General features: G+C 49.4%; 1 protein-coding gene across 1 annotated transcript; it reads left to right on the top strand.

Annotated features, from left to right (window-relative positions):
- The first annotated feature begins 19,333 nt into the window (after positions 1-19,333).
- LOC117080444 lies at positions 19,334-23,862 on the top strand. The gene is made up of 2 exons (XM_033205519.1): positions 19,334-19,485; positions 21,595-23,862. Exons 1-2 carry the CDS (start codon positions 19,469-19,471, stop codon positions 21,881-21,883), a joined length of 306 nt encoding a protein of 101 aa, XP_033061410.1. The 5' UTR covers positions 19,334-19,468; the 3' UTR covers positions 21,884-23,862.
- The last annotated feature ends 361 nt before the right edge of the window (positions 23,863-24,223 follow it).

The raw sequence follows: 24,223 nt of genomic DNA, 5'->3' as shown, positions 1-24,223 counted from the left end.
TCTTAGATATACAATTTGCAAACATTTTCTTCCATTCTGTAGATTGTCTTTTCACAGTGTGTGTCTTTTTTTTTTTTTTTTTTTTTAAAAAAAAAAGGCCGGGCGCGGTGGCTCAAGCCTGTAATCCCAGCACTTTGGGAGGCCGAGACGGGCGGATCACGAGGTCAGGAGATCGAGACCATCCTGGCTAATACGGTGAAACCCCGTCTCTGCTAAAAATACAAAAACTAGCCGGGCGAGGTGGCGGGCGCCTGTAGTCCCAGCTACTTGGGAGGCTGAGGCAGGAGAATGGCGGAAACCCAGGAGGCGGAGCTTGCAGTGAGCTGAGATCTGGCCACTGCACTCCAGTCCGGGCGACAGAGCGAGACTCCGCCTCAAAAAAAAAAAAAAAAAAAAGATAGCGTCTCACTCTGTCACCCAGGCTGCAGTGCAGTGGTGTGATCATAGCTCACTGCAGCCTTAAACCTCTGGGTTCAAGCAATCCTCCTACCTCAGCCTCCTGAATAGCTGTGACTATCAGTGCACTCCACCACACCTGGCTAATTTGTTAATATTTTTGGTAGACATAGGGTCTCACTACATTGCCCAGGCTGTTTGCAAACTCCTGGCATCAAGTAATCCTCTTCTCAACCTCTCAGAGTATTGGAGTTACAGATGTGAGCCCCACATCCACCATTGTTCACATTTTAAATAATGTCCTTTGATGCAAAAAAAAATCTTCATTTTGATGAAGTCGAATTTATCTATCTCATTTCTTTTGTTGCCTGTGCTTTTGATGTCATATCTATGAAGCTGTTATAAAATCCAGTGTTAAAAAGATTTTTCCAGTATTTTCTTATTAGAGTTGTACGGTTTTAGCTCTTAAGTTTAGGTCTTTTTTTTTTTTTTTTTTTTTTTTTTGAGACGGAGTCTTGCTCTGTCGCCCGGGCTGGAGTGCAGTGGCCGGATCTCAGCTCACTGCAAGCTCCGCCTCCTGGGTTTACGCCATTCTCCTGCCTCAGCCTCCCGAGTAGCTGGGACTACAGGCGCCCGCCACCTCGCCCGGCTAGTTTTTTGTATTTTTTTTTTTAGTAGAGACGGGGTTTCACCGTGTTAGCCAGGATGGTCTCGATCTCCTGACCTCGTGATCCACCCGTCTCGGCCTCCCAAAGTGCTGGGATTACAGGCTTGAGCCACCGCGCCCGGCCAAGTTTAGGTCTTTGATCCTAGTTAACTTTTGTATATAGTGCAAGGTAAGTGTCCAACTTTATTCTTCTGTATGTGAATAGCCAGTTTTCCCAACACCATTTATTGAAAAATCTGTTCTTTCCCCTTTGAATGGTCTTGGTACTCTGGTCAAAAATCAATTGACCATATATGTGAAGGTTCATTTCTGAGCTATCTATTCTATTTCATCAGTCTATATGTCTGTTCTTATGCTAGTGCCATACTCTTAATTAATGTAACTTTCTAGTAATTTTTTGAAGTTGGGAAATGTGTGTTCTCCAACTTTATTCTTTTTCAAGGTCATTTTGACTATTTGGAGCACCTTGCAATTCATACGCATTTCAAGATTGGATTTTCCATTTCTGTGAAAAAGGCTCTTGGAATTTTGATAGAAATTATGTTGTATATATAGAACATTTTGGATAGTATTGACATTTGACAATGTTAAATCTTTCTCTCCATGAACATGGGATGTGTTTTCATTTATTTAGATATCTTTTCATTCTGTTCAGCAGTGTTATATAGTTTTTAGTATAAAAGTTTTTCATTTCTTTGGCTGGATATTTTCCTAAGTATTTAATTCTTTTAAATGTTATTATATATAGAATTGTTTTCTTAATTTTCTTTTCATATTATTCATTGCTGGTGTATAGAAACACAACTGACTTTTGCGTGCTGATGTTTTGCCATGCATCTTTGATGAATTCATTTATTAGCCTAGTCACTTTCTTGTGGATTCTTTGGAATTTTCTTTATAAAAGATTATAAGGCCAGGTGCAGTGTCTCACAGCTATAATCCCAATACTTTGGGAGGCCAAGGCAGGAGCATTGCTTGAGCCCAGGAGTTTGAGACCACCCTGGTCAACATAGTGAGACCTTAGCTCTATATATATGTATTGTTTTAAATAACCGAGTATTGTGGAACACACCTGTAGTCCCAGCTACTTGAAAGGCTGAGGTGGAAGGATTGCTTGAGACTAGGAGTTTGAGGCTCCAGTGAGATATGATTGTGCCACAACACTCCAGCCTGGGTAACAGAGCAAGACCCTGTCTCTATAATTAATAAAGGAAAGGAAGGGAAGGGAAGGGGAGGGGAGGGGAGGGCAGGGGAGGGGAGGGGATGTCATCTGTGAATATGGATAGTTTTACCTCTTCCTTCCCAATTTGGGTGCCTTTTATTACTTTTTCTTGCTGAATAGCTCCAGTTAGAACTGCCAGTACAATGTTAAATAGAAATGGCAAAGGGGACATCTTTAGCTTGTTCCTGATTTCAGTGGGAAGGCTTTCAACCCTTCACCATTGAGTATGATGCTAGCTATAGATTTTCCATAAATACCCTTTATCATGTTGAGAAGTTTTCCCTTTATTCCTAGATTTCTCAGGTTTTTATCATAAAAGGTGCTGAGTGTTTTCAAATGCCCCTTCCACATCAACTGTGATGATCATGTAGGGTTTTTATTTTCCCTTCATTATATTATTTATGTATATATGTATGTATGTATGTATTTATTTATTTATTGGACATAGGATCTTGCTCTGTCATCCAGGCTGGAGTGTGGTGGCACAGCTCACTGCAGTCTCAAACTCCTGAGCTCAAGTGATCTTCTCACCTCAGCTTCCCAAGTTGTTGAAACTACAGGCACACACCACCAAGCCTGGTTAATTAACAAGAAAAAAAAAAAAAAAAACTGTAGAGATGAGGTCTCACTGTTTTTTCCAGACTGGTCTTGAAATCCTGACTTCAAGCAACCCTCTCACCTTGGCCTTCCAAAGTGTTGGGATTACAGGTGTGAGCCACTGTGCCCAGCCCCTTCGTTCTCCTAATGTGATCAATTACATTGATTGCTTTTCTTGTGCTGAATCACCTTGCTTTCCTGAGATAACTCCCACTTAGCCATGGTGAATAGTCTTTTTAATATGTTATTGAATTGGGTTAATATTTTGTTGAGGAGTTTTGCATTTGTGTTCATGAGCGGTATTCGTCCGTAGTGTTCTTTTCTTACGGTGTCCTTGTCTGGCTTTGGTGTCAGAGTAATGCTGACCGCACGGAAGGAGTTAAGAAATGTTCTGTCCTCTTCACTTTCCTGGAAGAGTTTGAGAAGAATGGGTATGAATTCTTCTTTAAATGTTTGGTAGAATTCACTCATGAAGCCATCAGGTCCAGGGCTTTCTTTGTTGGGAGGCTTTTGATTAATGATTCAAGCTCCTTACTGACTGTCAGCCTATCAGATTGCTATTTCTTCTTGAGTTGGGTTAGGTAATTTGTGTGTTTCTAGGAATTTGTCCGTTTCTTCTAGGTTATCTAATTTGTTGGTGTTCAGTTTCTGTAGTACTTATTATCTTATCATCTTTTTACCCCTGTAAGGTTGGTAGTATTGTCCCCATTTTCTAATTTTAGCTATTTGTGTCCTACCCTTATTCTGGAGAGAAATAAGTTGGTCTTTACCCACTGACTATACTGAAAACACAGTTCTCCCCTGAACTTTGCCAGGTTAAGGTTATTTCTATTCCACGCCTGCCCAGGTCTGCCATGAGCAGTTTACATTTCTGTCCTCCTGCCAGCTCCAGGCACCTCTGCTAGTACTTGTTAATGACTTTGGGTCAAAACTGCCTCATCTGGACCCCCATGTGCCCCAATGAGGGGGTTGGGGGGCCCTGGCCTTCCTCACACCTATGCACTATTTCCAAGATGGAGAGTTGGGCCTCATTCCTGGGGATACCCACCTTGTGGAGGGGCAGAAGAGGGACTGTCTTCCTGAGGAAGCCCTGCTTAGAGCTCCACAGGATTCTCCACCACCCCCAGCACATCCTCCTGCAATGCCCCTTTACAAAGTCTCCTAGTCATGTGGGGTGGGAAGGGCTTATTCAGGCAGGAATCCACTCTCTCTCCACTGTCCCAAGGAGGACAGACCTGTGAATTTTTGGTGTGATGGGGGAAGTAAAATGTTTGTTCTTCTCAGGAGTTACTACATAATCGTTCAAACCACCCCACATGCAAGAACTGGGCAACCCCTCCTCACATAACCCTGAGCCCCTCCCTGACTCTCCTTGGCTATCACTCCCTTCCCACCATAGCACCTTAGGTGGGGACTCACAGGGACCCGACAAAATGCCCCGGAACGGCACCTGCTATGCACACACTAATTTAGCGCATTTCGAAGGCAGCATTTTAATCCGTAGGGAAGATGGGACGGTCTAATTAGGGGCCCGGGATCCGTTAAAGCGAAGTCCTAGTCTCATCACTGATTCCAGAATGAATTCCTGGGGCCTCTACCCACAGAGCACCTTCCCACCCCTGGCCTGGAACACTGATCCGCAACTACTGTGTGCTTCAACCAGACCCTCCTCAAGTGTCTCTGCTTGAACATGCCTTCCCTTTTCCCCATCTCCTTCCCACGTCTAAAATGTCCCACATCCTGCCCCACCCAGCTCTGTCCCCTGCCTGGCTTCACACCCTCCCCACTGCCGAGTTTATTGCATCCTCCCACGGTTGGTTGATTCTGCTTTCACTATCAAGTTCATCCACTGCTGAATCCTCAGTATTGGCACTGGGAATGAATGAATGAATGAATGAATGGATGAGCAAACCCAGTAGTTGGAAAATATAGAACCATATAAGAGCTAGGACAAATGTGTGTCCCCTGTGTGTCCCCAGGCCCCACCCATTTACAGATAGGAATGAGACCACAGGGGCGTGCACACCCAAGGTATACTGTCCCATCATTCTCCCACCACTATCCCACCTGTCACCAGCCCTCCCACCCCCCACCACAAGCTCCAGTCCTGGGCATCTCCTGCCAGTGCAGAAAGAGGGCTGTCTGACTCTACAGCTGCAGCCTCCTGTCCGGGTGATGCCACGCCTGTGGGATCAGAGGAGGAAGGATCTGGACATTGCCAAGGCTGTGGCCTTCTCTGTCTAGGTGGTGGCCCAGGGTCCTCTGAACTACTGGACTGTGACATCCACGCAGTGTCTGCTGAGCTGGGCCACTTTGGGCAGAGAGAGAGCAGAGCACCCCCTTTCTGTAGGCTTTGGTGAAGACTCTAGGGTGGGTTCACCCTACCGGCCATTTCTGTCCCCCAGACACCCCCTCACTGAAGCCTCCCCCAGTAAAGCAAGTACAAGCCTGAGGGCTGCAGGTTCACCACTTCTCCCTGCAATGAAAAATGCTACATTCCAGCTGAGGTACTGCTGGGCCCCAGCTGCAGAAAACAGAAAGGCACAGTTAACCAAGCTCTGGTTAAGAAAGATCTTTCTGAACTTAAAAAAGAACAAAATGGCCGGGCGCGGTGGCTCCAGCCTGTAATCCCAGCACTTTGGGAAGCCGAGACGGGTGGATCACGAGGTCAGGAGATCGAGACCATCCTGGCTAACACGGTGAAACCCCGTCTCCACTAAAAAATACAAAAAACTAGCCGGGTGAGGTGGCGGGCGCCTGTAGTCCCAGCTACTCGGGAGGCTGAGGCAGGAGAACGGCATAAACCTGGGAGGCAGAGCTTGCAGTGAGCTGCGATCTGGCCACTTCACTCCAGTCTGGGCGAGAGAGCGAGACTCTGTCTCAAAAAAAAAAAAAAAAAGAACAAAATAAGATCAAGACCATCCTGGCCAACATGGTGAAGCCCCGTCTCTACTAAAAATACAAAAATTAGCTGAGTGTGGTGGTAGGCACCTGTAGTCCCAGCTACTCAGGAGGCTGAGGCAGGAGAACCACTTGCCCCCAGTGGCAGAGGTTGCAGTGAGCCGAGATCATGCCACTGCACTCCAGCCTGATGACACAACAAGACTCTGTCAAAAAAAAAAAAAAAAAGAACATCATAATACTGAGCAAAAAGAAGTTCAGGACATTTCATCATAAAATAAAAGTCTTTATATTAAGAACAAAACCAAACTGATTACTCAAAAGACACTGCTATAATATCACAACACAGAAAACAAAAGATTAATATATTCTTAATATATAAAAAGCTTTTACAAATCAACAAGACCAATGACCAATAGATGACTGGCTAAAAGACGAGTAGGAATTTCATGAGCAAAATATAAATGGTTGATAATACTATTTAAAAAACGGTGTTCGTTCTCACTAGTAAGCAAAGAAATGTGATTTGCAGCCATTATAGACAAAATATCCTTACTCAGCAGTGTTGACTGCCGTATTCTCTTACAACGTTGGTGGGAATATAATTGCAACCAGCCTTCTGGAGGACAATTTGGCACTATGTAGCTAGACTTCATATCTAGCTTCTAAGAATTACTCTAACAAACCCTTCTGCATGTGTGCAAAGACCTGTGTGCAAGTATGAACATCACAGCACTGCCTGTAGTGCCTAAAAGCTGGAAACAGCAAAAACAGGTCATTGATGAAGCATCTGCTCTATAAAATATTATTCAGTCATTCAAAATCATGTTTCCAAAATGACTTAACGCTATGGGGAAATAATCACGGTCTGTTCAGTGAAATGCAGGAGACAAAACTGGTACCACAATATAATACTAATTACATAAAATAAAATGTCTGCATACACATAACAAATGTATCACAGTGAAGCATACCAGCCTGTAAACATAGACCCTGAGCAGTTTCCAATGCTCCAAATTGTTCAGGTTTTCTACAATGAGCATGAGCTATGGTGAACTTTTTCTTTTTGTTTGTTTCTTTTTTGTGTGTGAGAGACAGACAGCGCTCTGTCGCCCAGGCTGGAGTGCAGTGGCGTGATCTCAGCTCACTGCAAGGTCCACCACCTGGGTTCACACCATTCTTCTGCCTCAGCCTCCCAAGTAGCTGGGACTACAGGCGCCCGCCACCACGCCCGGCTAATTTTTTGTATTTTTTAGTAGAGACGGGGTTTCACCGTGTTAGCCAGGATGGTCTCGATCTCCTGACCTCGTGATCCGCCCGTCTCGGCCTCCCATAGTGCTGGGATTACAGGCGTGAGCCACTGCGCCCGGCCACCTCTTTCCTTTATTAATTTACCCAGTACCAGGTATTGTCTTTATTAGCAGTGTGAGAACAGTCTAATACAGTATACTACAATTTAGACCTCTAGTGACTATACCTGGAGCCCCCTGTTCTCCACCTCTCTCTCAGAGGTACACACACAACCATCCACTTACTGAAGAGGGTGAGTAAGGGCAAGCCTACTGCCTATGTTTGAATTCTGGGTGGTTTGCTAACTATGTAGATTTGGGCAAATTAGTTAAAACTCATTTTCTTGTCTGAAAAATTGATAGTAAAGTTGCTTACCTTGTGGGCTATTGCAAAATAAAGTCCAGTATGTGCATTTGTTCATCACTGCATTTCCAGAGCCCAGAACAGTGCCTGGCATGTAATAGGTGCCCAGTGTATGTCCATGGAACCAGCAGCAGGCCCTCTACCCACCTGCCAGTGCAGGCACTGGTCAGTCACCGAGACAAAACTGATCTGCCCGCCCCTCACACACTCGCTCCCCAATCCCTTCACTTGGCAGCAGCCTTCCCTGACACCCCTGGGCGCCCGGCTCCTGGGACGCCTGTGGAGCTGTTGGGGAGGAGGAAATCTGAGGCCCCCACATCCTGCCCCAGGACCAGCTGGCCTTGCGGATTCCAGAACTTTCTGAAACAGCCAGCTGGCCACCAGCCAGGAAGCGGAAGGTGCAGAAATAGAAACGCACAGAGAGGCAATTGCTCCTTTTGCCCTGCAAGGAAGGGAAGCCAGGGGGAGAGGGGCCAGGAGAGGAAGCTGAGGGGCAAAGGAGAGGATGGGGAGGCCAAGGATGGCGGGACGGGGTTCCAGAGCTTGTTGACCCTCAGCTTCCACCTGCTCCCACATCCAGTGCCCTGAGTCAGGATTGTGGGGAGCAACTTCTGACACCTTCATTTTCCTGACAAAATCCCAAAATGAGGAGCTCTGATTTGCTCTGAATGTGACTTGAAGCTGGGCCCTGGTGAAAGTATTTATGGCAACTTTCAAGGGTTGATGCTCCGGCTGGCAGCAGAGGTGAGAGGCAGGAGGGGGTGCTCATTAATGGTCATTGGCTGACTGAATGAATGAATGAATGAGTGAGTGAGTGAGTGAGTTGTGGTCAGCCCTATACCCCCAGCAGAGTCACTGGGCTTGAGGACAGGACCCTGCCTGCTGGCCATGTACCCAGACAGCCACAGATGGAAGACATGCTTGGCAGGCTGCACTGAGGCGGAGAAATGAGATCTGGCCCCAGCTCAGCTCTGCTGCATATCAGGTCATCCGAGAAGGTCAGTGGCCTTCTCAGCCTCACACGCCTTCTTCCCAGTCTGGGGTGAGACCCTCACACTCCACAGCGTACCAATGGGACCCCAGGGCAAGCCTGGCTGGTTACTGGCCTACTGAGACCTGGGATTTTACTTTATTCTCACATGCAGAGTATAGCAGGAGGCCCCCCGAAAATGTCCTCTAGTCCAGACTCCCCCACTGCAGCCAGCCTACATTCTAGAGCTGATGTGGACCAAGACCAGGCAGGGAAGGCCACCTTCCCTGCAGGACACTGACTCCCCAACCACTGTGCTCAGACCACCTTGTAAAGTTGGAAACCCACTGCCCTCCCAGGCTGAGCTGAGCCTTTTCCAGCCCGCAGCCCAGTGGATCCCCGAGATCCCACAGAGGGGGCTGGCAGTGGCTTCTTCCAGGCAAGGCCCCTGATGCCCACCACCCACTTTGGAAGGTCTGGCTGGAGAGGTCTCTGAGGGCAGGGACCATGACAAGGTTCCCCTTGCCTCCCCCGTGCTATGGCCCTGGCCTTCCTGCAGAGCCCACTGTCCTGGCAAGGAGCCACACAGGATCCCTGGCCCAACCACAGGCTCGGCCACCGCACACAAGGCATGAGCATCTGCTCCCTGGCCTTCCTGACAGGCAGCAGACGGCCTGGCACTGGCAGGCGGGCAGGCAGCGTGTGCAGGTTGGGGCCGCCCGGGGGCAGGAGTGCAGGCCTGCAGTTGACAAGGCCTGGTTTCCTGCTCTCACTCTGGGGAGGAAGAGGAAGATGACAAACAAACCAGTGCTTGTCAAGCAGTTATCTAAACACGCACTCAGAGGCCACTTCCAAAGACTGCCCTGGGGCAGTCCAGGGTCCATCGACAACCATCCTCCCCAAAAAAGAATGACGTCAGCCAGGTGACAGCAGCAGGCAGGTACAGACGGGGTCCGCTGGGGATGGCAGATTGCCAGGGGGCCTGTTCACCTGACCTAAAGCTCAACTCAGTTTCTCAGCCATGGACCAAGGTGTCCCTTTGCCCCATGAACTTTGAGAAACAGAGGGCCCTTTTCCTTAGAGTCTGAGAGAATCCCAGGGGAAGAAGAAATGAAAGCCGGCACATCTCATCTTCTTAAAATGCAGATTCAGGCCTGTTTTTCCACGTCCATCACCAAACACAAGGTCTTTCCAAATTAGGTGCTGAGCTGAGCTCATATTCCCAAAATGTACAACCCCCCCTCCTTTTTTTTTTTTTTTCCCTTGGGAATGCTAAAAAATAAAAAGTTATATGACGTGTCTTTTTAAATAGCACACACTTTTCCGTTAATCAAGAAAAATCGAGCCTGTGTTTTGCCGAAGCAATGTGATTTCTTTCCCCCCTCATTTTATTGTGCAAAGGAATTCGAGTCAGGCGGCCACATCCAGAAGCAGGAAGGGTGTATAGAAAGTTCAAAATTAGCATTTCCCCAGACTCCCTTTCAGATGCAAGGGCGAAAACGGACTTGGTCTCAGAGTTATGTTTTCCTCCTTGGAATCTAGGGGGTTTCATTAGCACGAGTTCCTTTTTTGATGGCCTTGTTTTCCTGCAAGTTAAAAGAAGGGGGTTTGATTTCACCTTGGCAGGTCGCTGAGGGCCTGGGCCCCCCGTGGGCTCTCTCACATGTCCACTGCCCTAATCAATGTATTGGCTTCAGAAAGAACAAACAAGCCAAGCCCGTCGCAGGTGATTTATAGAATCTGTGCCTGATGGGTGGCCATGACTCATGGGACTTCATTAAATCTGAACGCAGCCGCTTCCTCTGCACCCGCCACTGGGGACAGGCCACCCTCCCTCCTGGTCACCGGCCCCCTCTGAGCCCCAGACAAAAGGGCCTCTCACTTGCTTACATATTTTCCCACATGTGAGCCAGCAATTGGAAACTTCCTCCCGATAACTGTAAACCTTGGAGCTGGAATGTATGAGAAGGGGCTTCGGGTGACGTTGGCGGCCCAGGCACACCCAGGCACACAAGGCAGGCCTTTCATGAGGAGCTGCCCGGGCAGCACAGCTGAGCCTATGAGCAGTGTCTCCAAGGCCCACCTGCAGATCCAGGTAGGCCGGCTGCCACTTGGGCAGGAAGGGGCTCTGGGCAGCCCTAGGCCACAGGACAATGGTCAGGTGGCAGGAACGACAGTCAGTGTGGTTTCTGTCCCTGTGTGAGCTGCCCTCTGCATGGATTTCGGGGGACGGGTTGCGGCTCGGTGTCACAGACTTACCTTGCTGCCAGGGCAGCCTGCTAAAATTCTCCCAGGGATACACCTGTCCATACCTGGTTACCTGGATCATTCTGTCTTCTGCCTGGGAGAGGCGGGGAAGACGTGGGAACCCACTGGCTAAGACATCAAGCTGGAATTGTCCCACCTGTGTGCTGCAGGACTGGGGACGCTATAGGATTCTATCTCCCAGAACAGCAGCCACCAGTCATCCGTGGCCTCCAAGCACTTGCAACATGGCTGGTCTGCTTCAAGATGCCCTGGAAGAAATGCTCCCCAGATTTTGAAGACTTAGTAGGAAAAAGGGGACTTAAAAGACTTCACTAATAATCACAATGGCAAATGCATGTTGTCATCATATGTTGGATATATTGGGTTAAATAAAACATATTATTAAGATGTATTCCACCTGTCCTGCTCACTTTTTTTAAAAATGGGGCCACCACTTACTATGTACCCACAGAAGTTAAAAATTGATTTTTTTTTTTTTTTTTTGAAACAGAATCTTGCTCTGTCGCCCAGGCTGGAGTACAACGGCGTGATCTCGGCTCATTGCAACCTCCACCTCCCGTGTTCAAGCAATTCTCCTGCCTCAGCCTCCCGAGTAGCTGGAATCACAGGTGTACACCACCATGACTGGTTAATTTTTGTATTTTCAGTAGAGAGGGGGTTTCGTCACGTTGGCCAGGCTGGTCTCAAACTCCTAACCTCAGGTGATTCCTCTGCCTCAGCCTCCCAAAGTGCTGGGATTTATAAGCATGAGCCACTGAGCCCAGCCAATTTTTTGTTTAATGTGATCACTAGAAAATTAAAAATTATAGATGAGGTTGACATAATTTTCCTATTGCACAGTGCTGGCCTAAGGGGAGCCAGTCCTGGGCTGGGGTCCTCATCTGTTTCCCATCCTGACAGGCCACCACAGGGCAGGTCTGGCTCTCCTGGGGAACCTGTCTGCCATAGGACTTGACAGGGAGGTGAAAGGCTGGCACCCACTGAGCACTTTCGACATGTCAGGCACTGGGCTAGGTGCTTGGCCTCGACAGTCTTATTTAAGTTGCATAATAACCCGGTAAGACAAGGACTACTACTCCCCCATTTTACAGACAAGGAAATTGAGGCTTGTCGAACTGAATCAACTTGTGCAAAGTCCCAGAATCTCCACCCAGGCAGTCTTGCCTGAGCTCTTGCTTGGCCAACAAGCCCCGCTACCCCACATACCCATGGGCCTCTTGCAACACCACCTTCCCCACACAGGGGGATGGGGAACCTGAAGTGTGTGAGGGCAGTGGAATGCATCTTTCTGAGGGTATCCTGCCCCCGAAGCCCAAGGAGGAATCTCCCTCACGGTTCACCGAGAAGGATTGGCCACCCTCAGTCTTGAGGGCTGAAGACGCATTTGGGAGCCGCTCCAGGGTTGAGGCAGAGTCTGCTCCCAAGGGTTGGTTGCGCCCTTGCTCACGGCCCTGCACACAGTAGGTCTTCAATTAATACAGCATGAAGAAATGATACCAGGACAGTTCTCGATGTTGGAAGTTCTTCCTTGTGTGAAGCCCAAGCCAGCCTCCTTTGAGGATATCATTCAGATGATTACTTTGCTTGGGGTGCGGTCCCAGGCACAGCTCTGGGCACGGGTGCAGGGCTCACACTGGACACACCAGATTCGGACCCTTCCAGAGCCCCTTCCCTGTTGGAGGGGGCAGACAAGGACAGACAAGCGATGGTTCACAGCGGGGCAGCAGTGACCCCCAGACTTAAGAAGAGGACCAAGACTTTTTTTGGGTTTCTAGTCAATGAAATAGAACCCAAAACAGAGTCATGTTCTAAGCACCTACGTTTAACAAATCTAAACTTTTAATGCGCACCCTCTCTGCTGAAAGAGCACAATCCCATCGAAGTATTTTTGCCTGATGATGGGAGGGAGTAGAATTTTCGTGGCAACATGACATCGCTTTAGACCAAAGAGACGGTCTCTGGGAAGACAGACAGAGCTGGTTCTGCACGTACCTCCTCTCCACAGTCACGGACACTGAGGTGCACAGCGGTCGGCGCTCAGGATCACCGGGCAGCCGTACGTGTCCCAGGCAGCGGGAGCCCCAGCAGTGCCAGCTCCCACATCGTCTGGCTGTGACAACCTCAGGTCCTCAGTGACAGGGAGCCTCTGCCAAGACAGTCCGAAAAATCAGAAGGGGCCCTGCTCCTCTTTGTGGGGTCACCAAGAGCTTCAGAGAAATTTGCTGAGCACCAGCTTCCTGATCACGTTTCATATTTGACCAAAATATGTTCCTCTGCAGCCTCCCTCCCTTGGTCCCCAAATTGGCAGCACTTTCTGGAAGCTAGATGCAAAGGATGTGTTTTGTCGGGGAAAAAAGATATGTTTCCTTTGGGATAGAAGGACACACACACACACACACACACGTTTATGCACATGCAGATATGTCTGCCTCTCTCTATGGACATGTATAGAGATTTGGTTGTTTATGCAAAAAATATTCCTGCATGGATACCCAGGAAACTGGTAACGTCAGTTGCCTTTAAGGAGGAAAACTAGGGGTCTGGGAGTCTGGAGTAGGAGAATTTTTTAACCATGTTTTATATTTTTAAATTGCTCTACTCTGAGAAAATTTGAAAGTGTATAAAAAGCAAAGCTCTGAGCCCTTTGTCTCCAACTCCGGGGCCCCTCTTGCTTGAAGTTCTGCCATGAAAGATGAATCTCTGCCTGTGCCTGGTTCCCTTGGGGCCCTGCTGAGGGGTAAGCAGAGGACACCATCCTGAGGGGCCACCCATTGTCTCCCATCCTCAGTTCCCAGGACTCCCGTCCCCACGGGCCCTCCAGGCTCTGTGAGGCTGTGATTCTGGGCTGGGTGAAGCCGGACCTGCCGCAGGGCCGATGCCGGCCTTTGTGGAGCCAGCCCTGGAATCTCAAAAATGTCCTGTGGTCAGGCCTGAGCTTTGTTAGTGACTCAGCAGAAAGCACCCAGCCCTGGCCCCGTGGCAAGCAGGCCAGCCCCAACCTAGGGTGCAGCCTCAGGCCTCCAGTGTCCAGGGCCCAGGTCTGTGGGGCTGTGGGCCCAGTGGGTGAGTGGCCACTGCCCAGACCCTCTGTCTCAGCGAGGCATCAAAGGCTGGCAGAGTTGGCTGCTGGAGTAGGCCCTGGATGCGGTCAGAGCCCCGGCTCTGGGCTGAACTGTGTCCTGACCTGCTGGCTGAACTCCAAGGCCTCAGTTTCCCCATTCACAGGAGAAAGACAACTGCATGTAAGCAGAAGCCTGACTTTATAAATGCAGCTGTTCTGTGATGCAGGTGGCGTGCTCGTCGAGGGTAAAAGCACAGGAGGCCGACAGGCCACTGAGGCTGCGTGGCCACAGGCAGCCTCCATGCCCTGGAGCCCCAGTTTCTCCTCCATGAAATGAGGCTAATAAGACTTCCTCCAGGCCAGGAACTGTGACTCATGCCTGTAATCCCAGCACTTTGGGAGGCCAAGGCAGGTATATCACTTGAGGTCAGGAGTTCGAGACCAGCCTGGCCAACATGGTGAAACCCCGTCTCTACTAAAAATACAAAAATTAGCCAAACATGGTGGAAGGCACCTGTAATCCCAGCTACTTAGGAGGCTGAGAGAGAAGAATCGCTAGAGCCCAGGAGGCAGAGGTTGCAGTGAGCCGAGATTGTGGCAGTGCACTCCAGCCTGGGTGACATAGTGAGACTCTGTCTCAAAAAATAAAACAAACAAACAAACAAAAAAATCTCCTTCCAGTACCTGTGCTTGGGATGATTAAATGAGACAGTGCAGAGTCTTTAAGACATCAGCTGCTGCCAGCACCTTGAGGCTGCTGAATACCACCTGTCCCATCACTGACACGATGCTTCCACTCTGCTTATTTTCTTAAATAAATGTATTTTTACTGGCTACTTGATAGCACTGCCATATGTGGTGGATCAACGTCACTTGCCATAAATAGATTACACATTAAAAGTCACCCTTCACAATAGTGCTGAAGCTCAGCCATCTGAGTCCCACCCAAAACCAGCTCACGCAGCCCCAGATTTGGGGACGCTGAGATGAAGACATAAGCAAGAAGCTTCGTATGCAATGACGGTAGAAAGGCAGGCAGAGGGGACACGGTTTGCTCATTCAATTCTGCAAGCTTGGTGGCTGCCTTTCTTTCTTTCTTTCTTTCTTTCTTTCTTTCTTTCTTTCTTTCTTTTCTTTCTCTTTCCTTCCTTCCTTCCTTCCTTCCTTCCTTCCTTCCTTCCTTCCTTCCTTCCCTCTTTCCTTCCTTCCTTCTTTCTTTCTTTCCTTCTTTCTTTCTTTCCTTTCTTTCTTTTGAGTCTTGCTCTGTCGCCCAGGCTGGAGTGCAGTGGTGTGATCTCGGCTGACCCCAGCCGCCGCCTCCTGGTTCAAGCGATTCTCCTGCCTCGGCCTCTGGAGTAGTTGGGACTACAGGTGTGCACCACCACGCCCACTTATTTTTTTTTGTATTTTTAGTAGAAATGGGGTTTTGCCCCACAATGAGATACCATCTCACATCAGTTAGAATGGCGATCATTAAATAATCAGGAAACAACAGGTGCTGGAGAGGATGTGGAGAAATAGGAACACTTTTACACTGTTGGTGGGACTGTAAACTAGTTCAACCATTGTGGAAGACAGTGTGGCAATTCCTCAAGGATCTAGAACTAGAAATACCATTTGACCCAGTGATCCCATTACTGGGTATATACCCAAAGGATTATAAATCATGCTGCTATAAAGACACATGCACATGTATGTTTATTGCGGCACTATTCACAATAGCAAAGACTTGGAACCAACCCAAATGCCCATCAATGACAGACTGGATTAAGAAAATGTGGCACATATACACCATGGAATACTACGCGGCCATACAAAAGGATGAGTTCATGTCCTTTGTAGGGACACAGATGCAGATGGAAACCGTCATTCTGAGCAAACTATCGCAAGGACAGAAAACCAAACACTGCACGTTCTCACTCATAGGTGGAAATCGAACAATGAGAACACTTAGACACAGGAAGGGGAACATTACACACTGTGGCCTGTTGTGGGGTGGGGGGAGGGGGGAGGGATAGCATTCGGAGATATACCTAATGTAAATGACGAGTTAATGGGTGCAGCACACCAACATGGCACATGTATACATATGTAACAAACCTACACGTTGTGCACACGTACCCTAGAACTTAAAGTATTTTTAAAAAAAAACGAAATGGGGTTTTGCCATATTGTCCAGGCTGGTCTCGAACTCCTAAGCTCAGTGATTTGCCTATCTCAGCCTCCCAAAGTGCTAGGATTACAGGCGTGAGCCACTGCGCCTGGCCTGCCTTTCTTATGAGGTAATTTGTAAAATTCCAGTTAAAATCAGCAAAGGCAAGAGAGAGGAGTTACACACCTTCACGTTAACAAAATTGTTTTGAAATGAGAAAAGCAGGTGCGGGGGAGGATGTGATAAAGCCCACGCTCACGCAGGCGTCAGCAGGTTCACGCGTGTGAAGCACACATGTGCCCAGGAAGGGCTGGTTAGCATGATTATCACATCCAGTTGGCGGTAACTATAAACTGGAACAGGACAGGGAAAACAATACAGAAATAACAATTACTGACCCAGGGCCATGAACGGGTACGCAGCTCCAAAGCTCATGGTTCTAGGCCTAAACAGTGATGCCAAGGAACCAGCCTCCCCGCCGCGTGCAACGAGACCTCTGCTGAGACAGACCTGCTGAGGGTCATCGCCCACGTCCTGTTATTTCAATGCTCGTCCTTGCTCACCCTGCCCCAGCCCACCGAAACTTCCGCATTTTCCCACCAGTCAAGTTCTTGTGTTGGGGGCTTTGTGCTTTCTTGAAGCGACTTCCCCAACCCCAGGTTTTCCCTCCTGCACCCCTCCACCCGTGCTCAGACCGCCCCCTCAGGAAGGTCAGAGCTGCCCCAGGTTTTCCCTCCTGCACCCCTCCACCCGTGCTCAGACCGCCCCCCTCAGGAAGGTCAGAGCTGACCCTGGTGTCCACAGAGGCACCTGCCCAACACCCCCGCACTCCTTTGCCTGTGTGTTTTTCTCCAGAGCACTTATGCCCACCCAACATGGTCCATCTCATGGTTAGTTACTGTTGACTTGGTTTATTGTTCTGTAGTCCCTCAACTACAGAATGCCAGTTCCTGAGGATGGGGACTTGTTCACCGCTGCATCCTCAGCACCCAAAGGAGAATCTGGCAGGCAGGAAATGCTCGGTGGATGTTTGTGGAATGAATAAATGATGCTGACAGTGGAGACCATCCAAACGTCTGAGCCAGTTAGCGTCCAGACACTCAACCCACCATGTGGAAACATGGGAACCCACTGAGAGGGAAATCCAGAAGTGGACACACACCTGTGACGGTGAATTAAATCCATATGAATGTGTTCACAGACTTTGCAAGGAGCACAGACACAGGGCGCGAGAGGACAGAGGACACATTCTCCCTTCTTGTCACTGAGATCTGAGCAGCCCAGGATGAAACTATCCATTTAGCAAGACCATACAAGAAAATCAAACGGCCCATGCACTGCTTTGGTCTGCGCCCTTGCTGGCAGGAGGGTTGGGACTGGCCAGGCCTGGCTCTGGTCAGCCACCGCGTTGGCATGACCCTGCCAGTGGCCTGTCATTTGTCTCTCTGTCCTGGGTCTCTCAGTGGTATGGCAGTCCTCGGCTGGATAGCACCCAAAGTCCTTTTCATTTCCAACAAGGTTCAACAGGGTAGGTAGCTTCCTTTGAGTTGAGTTGCCTGGCCAGGGCAAGGCTGGTGCGGGCCCAGCCAGGTCCCATCTGTGAGTTAAAGGCAGGCAGGAGGGTGAAATTCCTGGTCCAGCCCTGGGGTGAGTCTCCTTACGGAGGCACTGAATGGAACAAGGCATGAGAATTGTAACACAATGGTCAGGATCCTTCTGGGGGGACTGCTGTAAACACCTGCTTGGCATCTAAAGCAGACCGTGGGTCTCCAGTGAACAGAAGGCATGCCTCTTGCTCTGCCTAGAGCATGTGCAAGCTTCAGGATCTTCACAGTGACACAAGGGACAGGGACCTTTGGAATAGTATTATGAGACCTGAAAAAAATAGCATGTGGGTGTCAGACACACACCAGGGTTCAGTGGATCATTACATAATCATTATCATCATTTTTATCATCGTTATCTCCATCCTGGCAACACTGGATGCTCTTATTATTAATATTATTTTGCATTGAGTATTAATTATTAATATTAACTAATATTAATTATGTTAACATTGTCATGCATTGTTAATATTGTTAATATTCATATTTATTATTAATATTTTGCACTGACAAATGATAATTGTATATTAATATTATTTTGCATTGACAAACGTGGATTGTATGTTAATATTATTTTGCATTGACAAGTAGTAATTGTATATTAATATTATTTTGCACTGACAAATGGTAATTGTATATTTATGTGATGCTTTGATATCTCCTGTGAGGAAGGAGATGGATATGTTAATAGCTTGATTGAATCATTCCCTGTTGTATGTGTTTATCAAAACATTACACTGCACCCCACTGGACCCTTGAATCTCATCATCTGATGGTGGGCTTTGGGCCAACAGAGAAGAGTGGGGTGGCTGCTTCTGGAAGCCTATCTTCTGATGATTGTAGGGGGAATTCTCCTAGCAGCTCTCTTTCCCATTCTTAGAATATGTCTGAGTTCTGAGAGCAATGTGGCAAGGCTGAGGAGAATCCTTTGAGGGCCCAACTGTCCTGACTTCAAATCCTGGCACCTCCTTGGAGTTGACTTAAGTACACACAAAGATCTGTGCACAGATGTGTGTAGAGGCTGTATTCTTAATCACCCCAGACTAGAAACAACCCAAATGTCTTTCAACTGAAAAACTATGAACAAACGGTGGTACATCCATTCAATGGAATACTACTGAGCCATGAAAAAGAACAAGCCAAATGGATGGTCCAAAATGCATCGTGCTGAGAAGCTGACTCAAAGGCTGCATGCTGTATTATTCCATTTATATGATGCTCTGGAAAAGGCAAGACTGTAGGGGCAGGAAACAGGTTCCATGTTTCCCCCGAGCTGGGGGAGGGGGAGCAGCGTGAGGAGTTTTTTGTGGTGATGAGGCTGTCCTTGATCTCAACTGTGGCAATGGGTACACAGCTGTGTTTGTCAAACTCACATAACTGTACACTTTAAAAGGGTGAATTTTATTGTATGTAAATCTTACTCTAATAAAAGTGTTTAAAATAACAACATCATATGAATTTACTGACAAAAAAAAAAAAAAGGTCCAGGTAAAAGCATTTGTCTTTGTCTTAGAATTTTGGTTGCAAGTGACAGAAGTCCTAACCCTTCTGCAAAACTGGGAACATGCTGGCTCATGTAACAAGAGAACCCAGCTGTAGACCTCAGGCACCACACGACTGAGAAGGTGACAATGATGGCACCAGAACACCATCTCTACGCATCTGCTGTCTCTATGCTGGCTTCACTTTCAGGCCAAAGCGAGGGACTTCTGTGATTCTGATGGGAAGGGAGTCTATGTTCTGACCACTCTGGCCGAAATCCCAGGTACAACTCTCATTGGTACAGCTTGGGTCACGTGGCCATCCCTGGGCCAATCAGAGGGAAGAATATTTTTTCTTGTTAGAAAGGAATGAGCTCACAAGTCATGGGAAGACTCACAGGAAGCTTAAATGCATATTGCTGGATAGAAGAACCAATCCGAAAAGGTGACTTTCTCTATGATTCCAACTACGTGACTTTCTGGAAAAGGCAAAACTATGGAGATGGTGAAAAGGTCAGTGGTGGTCAGTGGTTGCCAGGGGTTAGGGGGGAGGGAGGGATGGACAGGTGGAGCACAGGATGTTTAGGGCAGTGAAACTCTTCTGTAGGATACTGGCAAGGTGGGCGCATGTCCCCGTACCATTTGTCAGATTTCATGGAACGTACCCCACCAACTGTGAGCCCTCAGGTAAGCTAGGAGCCTTAGTCTCATAATAAAGTAATCCCAGGGGCTCCTCAGTTGGGACAAAGGAGTTGATCAGCATGGCCAGAGGGACGCCTGGTACCTGACACCCGGCAGCAAGGTGAGATGTTAGTAACAGGGGAAACCACGGGTAGCGGGTGGAGTGGAAACTCTCTGCACTTTCTTCTCAAATTTTTTGTGAACCTAAAACTGCCAGAAAAAAATAAAGTTAAAATTAACTTTAAAAACAAGACGAAGAAGTGGGAGGGATGTTGGACAGGCAAGGGGCAAAGGGTCAACACAAGTGCACGTGGGTGCCTGTGGTGGGTGCGCGTGGGTGCGCGTGGGTGACTGTGGTGGGTGCGCGTGGGTGCCTGTGGTGGGTGCGCGTGGGTGCGCGTGGGTGACTGTGGTGGGTGCGCGTGGGTGCCTGTGGTGGGTGCGCGTGGGTGCGCGTGGGTGACTGTGGTGGGTGCGCGTGGGTGTGCGTGGGTGCCTGTGGTGGGTGCGCGTGGGTGCCTGTGGTGGGTGCGCGTGGGTGTGCGTGGGTGACTGTGGTGAGTGTGCATGGGTGCGTGTGGGTGGGTGCGCGTGGGTGTGCGTGGGTGCCTGTGGTGGGTGCACGTGGGTGCCTGCGGTGGGTGCGCGTGGGTGCGCACGGGTGACTGTGGTGGGTGCGCATGGGTGCGTGTGGGTGTGCATGGGTGCCTGTGGTGGGTGCACGTGGGTGTGTGTGGGTCCCTGGGGTGGGTGCATATGGGTGTGTGTGGTTGCCTGTGGTGGGTGCACGGGGGTGCCTGTGGTGGGTGCACGCGGGTGCGTGTGGGTGCACGTGGGTGACTGTGGTAGGTGCACGTGGGTGAGCATGGGTGCCCGGGGGTGCGTGTGGGAAGGCAGCACTGAGCACGTGTGCGCTTCACACCTGTGAACCTGCTGATACTTGTGTGAGTGCCAGCTTTGCCACATCCTCCCCAGAACCCTCTTTTGTCTTTTTAAAACCCATTTCGTTAATGTCAAAGTGTATAACAACTCCTTGCCTTTGATGAATTTTTTTTTTTTTTTTGAAGACAGTCTCACTCCATCACCCAGGCTGGAGTGCAGTGGTGCAATCTCAGTTCACTGCAACCTCCACCTCCTGGGTTCAAGTGATTCTCCTGCCTCAGTCTCCCGAGTAGCTGGGACTATATGCATGTGCCACCATGCCTGGCTAATTTCTGTGTTTTTAGTAGAGACGGGATTTCGCCAAGTTGGCTAGGCTGGTCTTGAACTCTTGACCTCAGGTGATCCACCCTCCTCGGCCTCCCGAAGTGCTAGGATTATAGGCGTGAGCCACCGCACCTTGCTGCCTTTGCTGATTTTAACTGGAATTAAAAAAAAAAATTATCTAATAAGAAAGGCAGCTGTCAGTAAACCCTAACACCAAGTTTGCAGGATTGAATTAGTGCATAACTACACTCGTGTAAACGCACACACAGCAAGGCACACGTGTGTCAGAAGAAGAATGGAAGGGCACATGCTAATCCTCGTGAGGGTTATTAGTGGCTGAGATTTTATTATTGCAGGTGACTTTTTTCCCCTTTAGGCTTGCTTATCTCTTCTTTCTAAGGTGTGCCTACTGAACACGTTACTCATGTAACTCAAATAAATAAATAAATAAATAGTGAGCTGCATGCAAGGGAAGGAGTGACTTCGGGTGTTCCCTTTTGTTCTGGATGTCTGGAATCAGGCCGAACCCAGGGTCGCCGCTAATGATTGAGGGGAGATTGGGGATGCATTGAGGTAAAAGACGATGTGTTATTTTTGTAATAAGTGTAAACAAAATGTTTTTAACGTGCTTTTTTTCTTACCCCTGCTAAGGTACAATGAGTGCCTCGGTTTGGGGCCAGCAGAGGGGAGAAGAAGCCAGAGATGCTGAGAAGGAACTTTCTTTTCCCGTTTCAGAGAAAAGGATTTCTGCTTTCAAATCCGCTGTTTCCTGAGACTGGGTGCTGAGTTCAGCTGCCCCTGGAGGAGCAGCAGCTCTGGGCTGCTGGCAGGGCCGCATCCTCTTCAGTCTGGACACATTCCCTGCAGCCAGGGGAAGCAGCCCATGCCGGCTGTCCTGGGATGCAACAGCAGACCCGCGTGCTGGAATTTGACCCTTTTCCTGCCTGACACCCAGCAAAATAAACCCCAGGGAAGGGATCAATGCCTGCAACCGGAATCTAGAAGAAAGAAGAGTGACAGATAAGCCCGGGGTCACAGGCCAGTGAGGTCAGGACCTCCCAGGGACGGACACACAGCCCAAGGTTTGGGTGTGAGATTTCAGAGCCCCAGGTAATAAAACTAAAACAGTTAAGGTGCCTGGCAGCTCAGTGCCTCGCAGTGCTAGCTGGGGCAAGGGTGGGAATTCACCTGAGTTCGCTGTGGTTGCTGCTGGCTGAATCATGTCCTCCCAAAATTCATATGTTGGAGCGTACCTCGGGATGTGGTACCTCAGGATACCTCAGTACCTCAGGATATGGTGTTGTTTGGAGAAAGGGTTGTTAGAGAGGTGATTTAGTTAAAATCAGGCCATGAGGGTGGGCCTGAATCCAATCTGATTGGCATCCTTCTGAAAAGGGGAAATTTGGACACAGAGAGAGAGAAAAACAGGGAGGGCGCCCTGGAAACAGGAAGGCAGCCACCTCCAAGCCAAGGAGGCCCTGGAGCAGACCCCATCTCAGAGCTCCAGCAGGAACCAACCCTGTCCAACCTTCGTATTGAACTTCTGGCCTCCAGAGCTGTGACACGATCTACTTCTGTGGTTTAAGCCATGTAGCCTGTGGCGCTTGGCACTAGAGCAGCCCCAGGAAACCCAATGCAGTGGCCAAAATAGAGAGGGCAGCTGGCTTGCTAACGTCACACAGCACACTGTCAAGAGCGGGGTCTTCAACTCACCACCTAGGGACCCAGTAGTCAGGCGTAAGGTGGAACGCCCTTCCAATATGGCTAGACCCAGGCTGTCTGGGCCCAATTCCCAGCTTTTTATGTATTACTTAACCTCTCTGTGCCTCAGTTTACCAAGCTATAAAATGGGCATAATGACAGCACCTGCCTGGTGATGCTCTTGGAAGGATGAAAGGAGGAGATGGTGTGGGCATCTAGACGGCACCAGGCATCACCCTGAGAGCTGACCATGCGGGGAATGCTCCATCCTCACACCAGCCAGGTGTTGCCACCCCTCTCTTGCTGATGGAGACCAGGAGGGTCAGGGCAGAAGGCCGTGCCCAAGGTCTCACAGCCAAACACCTGCCTCCCACTGGTCCCTGTGTGGCCAGTGCTGCCCTGGGGGCTGCTGCTGTGCACTGGAGGGGCAGCTGTGCAGAGGAGCCAGAGGGGATGGTGTCCAGGACAGAGCTTGCGGCTCTGCACCTGGCTCCCAGAGGAATGGGTCTCAGAGCTGCTCTGCACAGACCCTAACCTTGAGGAGAGGGAGAGGCACCACTCTCTCCTCCACTCACTCGGTTGAGCACTCAAAGTGTTATATGTAACCAGGAGCACTAGTTGCTGTGGCAATTTCAGAGGTGAGTCCAATGTGGACCCTCGCCCTGAGACGGACACAGTTTGATGGAAGATGCCAGACTCACACATTCACTCACTCACTCATTCCCTCAAGTATTCATTCTGCAAAGCTTCGCTCATTACCTACCTGAGGCCAGGACTCAGTCTCAGAGCCAAGGAGAGCGTGGGTGGGAGGAGCCTCAGACGCTCTCCAGCATCCCTGCGCCCAGGTGTCTACACACCTGCGTACTCCCCAACCTGGACCGTGGCGGGGCTGTGAAGAGGGTGGATGTGCTCTCATGATGAGGTTACTTTGTATGGCGAAGGTGGCCGGACATCTGCAGGTGTGATTAAGGTCCAACCGGCTGACCTTGAGTTAATCAAAATGACGATTATCCTGGGTGGGCCCAAGCTAATCAGGCGAGCCCTTTCAAAATGGCCTTGAAATCAGAGACTCTCCTGCGGGATTTGGAGATCCAGCCCCATGAGGAACGGGGGCGAGGAAATGCAAAATCTTCCACAACCTCGAGAGCTTGGAAGAGGGTCCCAGGCCTCAGAGGAGACCCCAGCTCCAATTGGCTCCTTGACTGCAGCCCCATGAGACAGAAGGCCCAGCTATGCCATGTCCTGACTCCTGACCTGCCCAAACTTTAAGACAATAGATAAATGCCATTTTAAGCTTTTCAACTGGTGACCATTTGTTATGCGGCAATAGAAAACCCACACGGAGGGTCCATTTCCTGAGCCAGGCACAGATTCTGTGGTTGAGAAGCTGGGGAGTGGAGGGGGAGAGATGCTTCATGTGTTCGTTCACACCCATCTCACCGTTCAGCTGGCACACGGGCCGAGCTTCCCCTGTGTGCTGGGCATAGGACCCGCCCTGCAGGAGCTCAGTGTGTGGGTGGCCGGAGTCCTAAGGACCGATATGGGGGCCACTGGAGCTGGCACGAGGTGGCCTGGGGAGAGGGGTTTTCAGAAACACCAGGTGCACCCTGCTGTAGCTGCAGACCCTCAGCTAGGTCTGGGACGGTCATTCTGAACTGGCTAC

The sequence above is a fragment of the Trachypithecus francoisi genome, unplaced genomic scaffold, assembly GCF_009764315.1.
Source record: "Trachypithecus francoisi isolate TF-2019V2 unplaced genomic scaffold, Tfra_2.0 Lachesis_group8, whole genome shotgun sequence".
NCBI classification, from domain to species: domain Eukaryota; kingdom Metazoa; phylum Chordata; class Mammalia; order Primates; family Cercopithecidae; genus Trachypithecus; species Trachypithecus francoisi.
This window is presented reverse-complemented; position numbering and strand designations above follow the sequence as displayed.